Source organism: Agelaius phoeniceus, chromosome 4 (genome assembly GCF_051311805.1).
Source record: "Agelaius phoeniceus isolate bAgePho1 chromosome 4, bAgePho1.hap1, whole genome shotgun sequence".
NCBI lineage: Eukaryota > Metazoa > Chordata > Aves > Passeriformes > Icteridae > Agelaius > Agelaius phoeniceus.
This window is the reverse complement of record NC_135268.1, coordinates 32,018,446-32,026,104: the sequence shown is the minus strand read 5'-3', so window position 1 is coordinate 32,026,104 and position 7,659 is coordinate 32,018,446. Positions and strand designations below refer to the sequence as shown.

At 40.8% G+C, this 7,659-nt stretch overlaps 1 protein-coding gene across 1 annotated transcript; it reads left to right on the top strand.

The window, feature by feature from the left end:
* Positions 1-514: 514 nt before the first annotated feature.
* Positions 515-6,723, top strand: FGA (fibrinogen alpha chain). The gene is made up of 6 exons (XM_054633777.2): positions 515-565; positions 2,333-2,461; positions 3,316-3,499; positions 3,794-3,939; positions 4,614-5,652; positions 6,014-6,723. Exons 1-6 carry the CDS (start codon positions 515-517, stop codon positions 6,721-6,723), a joined length of 2,259 nt encoding a protein of 752 aa, XP_054489752.2.
* The last annotated feature ends 936 nt before the right edge of the window (positions 6,724-7,659 follow it).

Here is a 7,659-nt window from a genome sequence, read left to right as displayed (position 1 = left end):
CTTTTGTGTCTATTTTGGAGTTAAAAATTGAGCTTTTTTGAGTTTGACTGGGACATTCTCCATGGACCTCAGTATATTTTGTTCGACGCCAACATGCAGGCAAAGCAATGACTTCCTTTTTCAAATATCAGCTCTTTGTTTATGCAGCCAAATGCCCATCACACTGAGTGTGTGTTTTCCAGCAGGTAAGCACTGCTGGATCCCACTAGCTCTGACACACATCTTGGTTGATTGTCCAGTTACAAGAAACAGTTATAGACAGAATTTTTTCCTGGAATTCTTGGTGTTGCCCGCATGTTGGTGTTGAACAAACTTATCTGGGGCAAATAACACCAGAAACTTGTGCAAGAGGCCTTAAGTAATCACTGAAGGGGAAGGGGGGCATGTGGTGTGTTTTTTCTACAAACAGAAGGGAGCATAATGATTAATCTCAGCTTCACATTCAGGTTTAAATTGCACCAAAAGACTGGCAAAAAGCATCCTTTCAGTCAGAGTTCTTGCTCTTCTCCTGAAGATGATACCTGTGAGGATCCTCTGTGTGCTCCTGTGCCTCAGCATAGCCTGGGTATGAATTTGCTTACTTGATTCTTTTTGTATCTTTCTGCTTTGAATAGTAAGCATTTATTTAATGTTAATTCATGAGATAGATAAATTCTATCACCTAGCTTGTAAAATTCAGTGCACACACATATGCAGCAGTTTAGTGTAACACTTCACTGATGAAGTTTCATCATTACTTTTGGAGAATCTAGCCCTCTATAGTTTTGCTTAACTCACTTTTGCTGAATCTGCCAGGCTTCAAGAGCAGCAAAGCAAATCCATTTACATTAATTCAAACATTCATAGGTAATGCTCTAAGTCTTAAACATAACTGGCTGGATGCTAGTAGGTCCAGCCATTCAGGAATTTTCATGTTTATTGGGATGAATTGTGCTTTCCTTTGGACAGTATTTCAGTATAGGAACGTGCCCCTTTCATTTCAGCAGGATCTTCTACCTACAAATGACACACAATTCCTTTATTATGAAAGACGTATTTAAAAACAAGGATTCTTGTAGCAGCAACATCAGCTTAAACTACAGCTAAGTAAGAATCAAATCTTTGATAAGGAAGGAGATTAACTTGATTTTCAGCTGTGCTAATATAACCTTTTTTTTCTCCATTGAGGGCTCAGTCCATATTCTTATGTTATATTCTTTACATATTTCTTTGTAACTGTTGGTTTGTTTTTGTTTTGTTTTTTTTTTAAATAAAGTGCCTGTTTTAACAAATGACAGAAATTATATGAAGCAGTTGGGACAAAACAGAAGCAGTCATATTGGAGTTGTCAATGCCTAAAGGGCATTTTTGGATGTATGTGCTACTTTTAGGAGGCACTTGGGCCAGATCAAATCATTAATTAATCAAACTAATGTATTTGAATCTGCTGATTTTAATAAAAACATTCCAGTTCCTCAGAGTAGTTCTGACACTGAAGATTAGAATTAGGATCACTTTCTCAGCTTCAGAATTAATCATCAATCATAATAAGTAGTCATTAATATTTTCACGCATTAATTATAATGTTTGAAAAGCATAAAATGTGCACAGAGGATTCTAGTCAGACCTAAGTACATTTTAAACACGGGTTTCTTTAATGAAAAAAAAAGGGAAAAAAATGGTCTTTTACTAAGTGATAACACTGCAGGAACCTTTATTGTGTTTTGGCCTGGAATTAACTTGTGTATCACTTTTTCTTCTCAGGTTTGAAGAAAACCTCAGTGTATTTATTTTTCTTCTTTCCATTAAGACAGTGAAACCCGTCCATCACTGAAATTGTTTTTTAAATTGTGTTAGTAGCTTTCTTGCTCTTGCTGTCAGGCAAAACCCTGTTACAAGCTTCCAGTTAGCAAATGTGATTAAAACCAGAAACTCTGGTGGAAAAATCATATATCTGTAAGCTACTTTTGTGTAGACAGAAGGTGGTCAAGTGACAATAAGAATTTTAGAGTATTGCAGATAATGGGAATAGTATTTTTAAGGTATTTATTTTTACTTTTCCAGTTTCAGTCTAATTTCAAGTTAATTTTGTATTTACACACAGGACAAACTATTTCTGTGGAATGATATTATCATAATGTATCCTGAGCATCGTGGGCATCACTAAACAAGCAATATAATATCTTACAAGAAACGTTGGAATAAAAACCCTTGCACTGTTGGGTGTGATGCTTACCAGATAGCTGTCCTTGCCACCCACCAGCTGTGTGAGGACATCAGCTTTGTGTTTCTGCTTCCTTGACAGCTGTTCACTGAATCTTGCTTTTACTTCTCCCCTTTTTCCTGCTGGCAGGCACAAGATGGGAAGACTGCCTTTGAGCAGGGGGGTGCAGGAGTGCGTGGTCCCAGGATTGTGGAGCACAAGTCCCCGTCCAGCTGCCAGTCTGAGAAGAACTGGCCCTTCTGTGCAGATGATGACTGGGTGAGCCATTGACACTGGGGGGAAAGGGGGGCCTCAGCTGGATCAGCAGCTGGATCAGCAGCTGGATCAGCAGCTGGATCACTACATCAGGTGCCACAGGCCAGCACGGGTTCAGTGTTAGGGCCCAGGTAACACTTCACTTTGGGGCAGCCTGCACAGGTCTCCTGTGGGAAACAAAGGAAAAAAGGGAAAAATGAAGACAAAATAAACAGGGAGAAGTTTGCAGTGGGGCAGAATGAGAAAAGAAAGTAAGTTTGGAAAAGACAGATTAAATCTAAAAGGCTCACCGTAGAGAAACATAAGAATTGTTTCTTTTCAGAATTTTGGTATTGCCACATTTGGAGTTCATAAAATAAAGGCATCAGAAAGAGAATTGTGAGAAAAAGATAAGAAGTAGCTAGACATCACATACAATCACTCACTAGTTAATTTTTTAGGAAGTCAGATTACAAGCTGCTCGGTAAATGTTTCATAATAATTGACCAGATGTTTTTGTATATAAACTATTAATTTCTCTCTTTCTTGCCTCTTGCATCTCAGGCCTTTTCTATGCTACATTTATTTGATGACTTCTTGGCAAAGAACTTAAGTCTGTCAGAACATAAAAATGCTAGCCTCTAACATCCTCCCTCAAACTGGATGACAGACTTCTTACAGCAGACCTTTAGGAAATATATATGTATCTACAAAAAAATCTCACCCATGAGGAACAGAGGAGAGGGGAAACTAAAGGTTTACTTGTTCCACACCCCACAGTTACAGCAGGTTTCTGAGTATGTGCTTCACAGATTCCATTGTATGAGATGTTTACTCTTGAGGATTTTAGCACAGTTATTTCCCTCTTTCAATTCTAGGGTGCCAAATGTCCATCAGGATGCAGAATGCAAGGACTGATTGAAGAAAAGGACCAGGAGTTCAGTCAAAGAATAGAAAAAATCAAGAAACTGCTCTCAGATAATCAAAACAACTATAAGAAGTCCAATCAGATAATTGTGGAAACTGTAAATGCACTAAAACCAAACCTGGACAGTGCTCAGGGTGAGTATCTTGGGCCCATTTTCATTATCCATTACTGAATTACTACTTTTTTGTGAATAAGCCATATGTAGTGAAAGTACAGGCTGCACTGAATATCATTATCAGGAAACAGAACAATCATATTAACAGACTCTTAACTAGTTAGCAAAAATTAATTTAAACTGCTCAGTACTATGAGAAATATGTTCTCAATTATGTGTTTAATTACATATTTTAAAATATGTAGTATTTTAGGACATATTTAGGAAAGAAAAGCACATGGGCATAGCTGACTGTGAGGCATTTTTGTTTCAGAGCTTGATGAGACTTATGGTCGCCTGTCAGGAGAACTGAGACGGAGAATTATGACATTAAAGCAGAGAGTTGTCACTCAAGTGAACAGAATTAAAGCTCTGCGGAGCAGCATCCAGGAACAAGTGGTGGAGATGAAGCGCTTAGAGGTAGGTGTCTGCCGTGCACTTCCCATTCTCTCCAGTGCTTAGCTAGAGAAAGGGGATCTGTCCATTATGGTGAGCAGTGCTCCTGCTGGGAGAAAACATGGTGCAACTCTCACAGGACCTGACTTGCTGAGAAAAATCCCCAAATGAGTTGCTACCTATCCATCCTGATTTTCTACTTCTGCTCTGTAGGAACCAGCATGAGTTACGTGAGTTTCTAGTCCCATCTGCTGCTTCTCTCCCAGGCCACAAGGATTCTCCCTCTGCTGATAACTACTTCTGTATGAGGTGTTTCTCCTCCTGTAAGGAGCTGCTGAGTAGTTAGAAAGGCGATGTGCTCTGTCCATCCCCAGTGCTGCCACTGCTGCCCACAGCTAGAGTGGGCGTGAGAACCTGTGTTCCCAGGTTGCAGACAGTTCTTCTGATGGTAATGCAAGGAAAAGTCATGGCACAAACAGTGGTTTTTATCAAAGGCTCATTTTGATTCCTAGAGCAGAAATCCATCATTTGGGTCATTTGAGAAAGCAATGGTAACCCCATGACAGAATCTTCCCCTCTCAGCTATAGGTGGGAGGTACTAGGGCAGCTCTCATCTTTCCCCTGTTCAGTAGAAGATATCCTTGCTTGAGAAAGTTGGGAAAGCTCCCTAACTAAATTACTTCTGTCTGGTTATGTAGGTTGACATTGATATTAAGATACGAGCTTGCAAAGGAACCTGTGCTAGAAGTTTTGATTACAAGGTGGACAAAGAAAGCTACGACAACATCCAGAAGCAGCTTCTCCAAGCCAACTCCATCAACTTGCACCCAGAGCTTCAAACAACCACATTAAGCACACTGAAAATGAGGCCGCTTAAGGACTCCAATGTTCCTGATCATTTTAAGCATAAGCCTCTCCCAGAAATGCAAGCTCTGAACATAATTAATGACATCAAGCAGATGGAAGTGGTATTAGAAAGACCAGAAGCAGACAAGAAACCCTCCCGAGGCGACAGCTCGTATGGCACGGCAGAAGCAAGGGGGGATGAATCTTCATACCCCAGCAAATTAGTTATTCCCACTCATGGGAGAGAAACCCTTAGTCTGGAAGACAAAACCTCCTCTGCTGTTCGTAGATGCACCAAAACTACCACCAGAAAAGTCGTCTCTGGGCCTGATGGCCCTAGAGAAGAAGTATTTGAGAAAACAGTCTCTTCTGATGGCTCAGACTGTGCCTATTTACCTGGAACTGTTGGAGGGGAAGGGACCACCTACCATTTTAGTGGTGCAGATGGCTTGCACAAGCTAGAGACTGTATTCCCTGAGCTAGAGTCATTTTTTACCCCTGACTCTCCATCCACTGCTACCAAGCACGTTAGTGGATCTAGCAGCTTCACAACCAGCAGACACACAGGCAGTAGCCACATAGGTACAGGAGCTTATGGGGGAAAAGACAAATTGGGAGACTTAGGAGAGGAGGAGGAAGATGACTTTGGAAGACTTCAGCCATCTGGATTCCCATCTGGCAGTGCAAGTCACTCCAAGACTGTAGCGACCAGCTCTTCTAGTTTCAAGAAGGGAGGCTCTACTTTTGAATCCAAATCAGTAAAGATCCGTGAAGTTAATGAGCAGCTAGGTGGGTTGGAACATGATCAGAGTGCAGAGGATACCCCAGACTTTCAGGCACGCAGCTTCAGATCGTCAGGAGGGAAGCGAAGGACACCCAGCACTGGGAAAGGTAGTTATTGAGGTAATGGAGCCAAACTCCATCCATAACCAAACTGACACATTGATTTTAGATACTGTAGTACAACAGTGTGATGATTTAATGCAAGCACTGTGTCTGTTTGTTACCACTTCAGAAACAAAATGGAAAATATTTCATTAATACTTGGGTATTACATAGACAATTCACAATTTAAGAAATATGTAAAGTTTTCTTTCCTGAATTCTTTCTAATGTTGCCTGTCACTACACCTAGCATAGTCCAAGACGTGTTTAACAATTTTCCTCTGAGCTATTGGTATTTGGATTCCTCTGAACCTTTTATTAAATTTTGCTGATAACTTCTGTCAAACCAGATCAACTTTTTTTTTTAGACTGTGATGATATCCGCCAGAAACACACTTCTGGTGCCAAAAGTGGCATTTTCAAAATCAAGCCAGCGGGATCCAATAAGGTTTTGTCAGTTTATTGCGACCAAGAGACCACTTTGGGAGGATGGCTATTGGTCCAACAAAGAATGGATGGATCAGTGAATTTTAACCGCACCTGGCAAGACTACAAGAAAGGTTTCGGCAGCGTGGATGGCAGGGGGCGAGGAGAGTTTTGGCTGGGCAATGAAAACCTGCACTTGCTGACTCAGAATGATACTGTGCTGCGGGTAGAGTTAGAGGACTGGGATGGGAATGCTGTGTTTGCAGAGTATCTCGTGCAGGTAGGGTCTGAAGCTGAGGGGTACAGCCTGGCCGTGTCCTCCTACGAGGGCACCGCCGGGGACGCGCTGGTGGCTGGCTGGCTGGAAGAGGGCACCGAGTACACCTCCCATGCCCAGATGAAGTTCAGCACCTTTGACCGGGACCAGGACCACTGGGAGGAGAACTGTGCCGAGATGTATGGGGGGGGCTGGTGGTACAACAGCTGCCAGGCTGCCAACCTCAATGGCATTTACTACCCGGGCGGCCACTACGACCCCAGGTACAATGTCCCCTACGAGATTGAAAATGGTGTAGTCTGGCTGCCATTTAAAGCCTCTGATTATTCCCTAAAAACTGTTAGAATGAAAATCAGGCCCATAGAAACCCTGTAAAAAGACAGGCCTTTAATGCATTTTATGACTACAAGTTGAAAAGATTTTTTTATATGTGTATGTGTGATGAACCTTTACCCTGTGAATTTGAAGGCATCTGAGCACATTTGGAGATTAAAAAATAAAAAAAATTATTAATTATCAACAAGACTCTTTTGATTTTATTTTTAACTGACAAGGAAATACTGATTTAAAAACCCTTTTTATATGAACTTTGTCCATGTCTTTGGCAGCTCACACATTGACTTGAGTTAAAAATTTTTAATTTGAGTTATTTACTTTGGTTTAGGAGTATTAAAGAAGTAAAAATATTTAGAAGTATGTTCACAATCCTGCCTCCACTGACATGGACTGTGAAAGTCTAACCAAGTTCAACATTCACACTCATTTCATTTCAAGGGGAGTACAACAGCAGTGGGAGCCAGCTCTCAGACAGAACCAAGGATGGTGTGGGTTCTCCGTTTTGTCACACACCCAACATGGAGTACACTTTGATAAAGAATGCATGCATTTTAGGACTGACTTGTAAGAATCTCCTAAGCTTTGATTTTATAAATATGGACATAGATTGTCCATCCCATTGATGAATCCTAGATAGCTTATCATGCATACTAGTAGCTTCAAAATAAGACAATTCCATGATAACTCATCAAAATGCAACTCCCAAAGCAGGCTATAATTTTCTAGCAACCACTAAAAGGTTATGACTAACCAGACCAAGCAAGATGAGGAACTACCTGAATATTTCTCAGCACATATGCCAAACAAGAATTCTTCTAAGGGTAAGGGGTTTAAATCAGCTTGCTGACAGTGTGTGCTAAGGATCTTCTAGAAAAAAAACTGGCTGCATGGAATATCAGTTATATTGGTCACACAATTACAGAAGACCACATTGTATTTACCTTTATACTTTACAGCATAAATTACACAAGTATT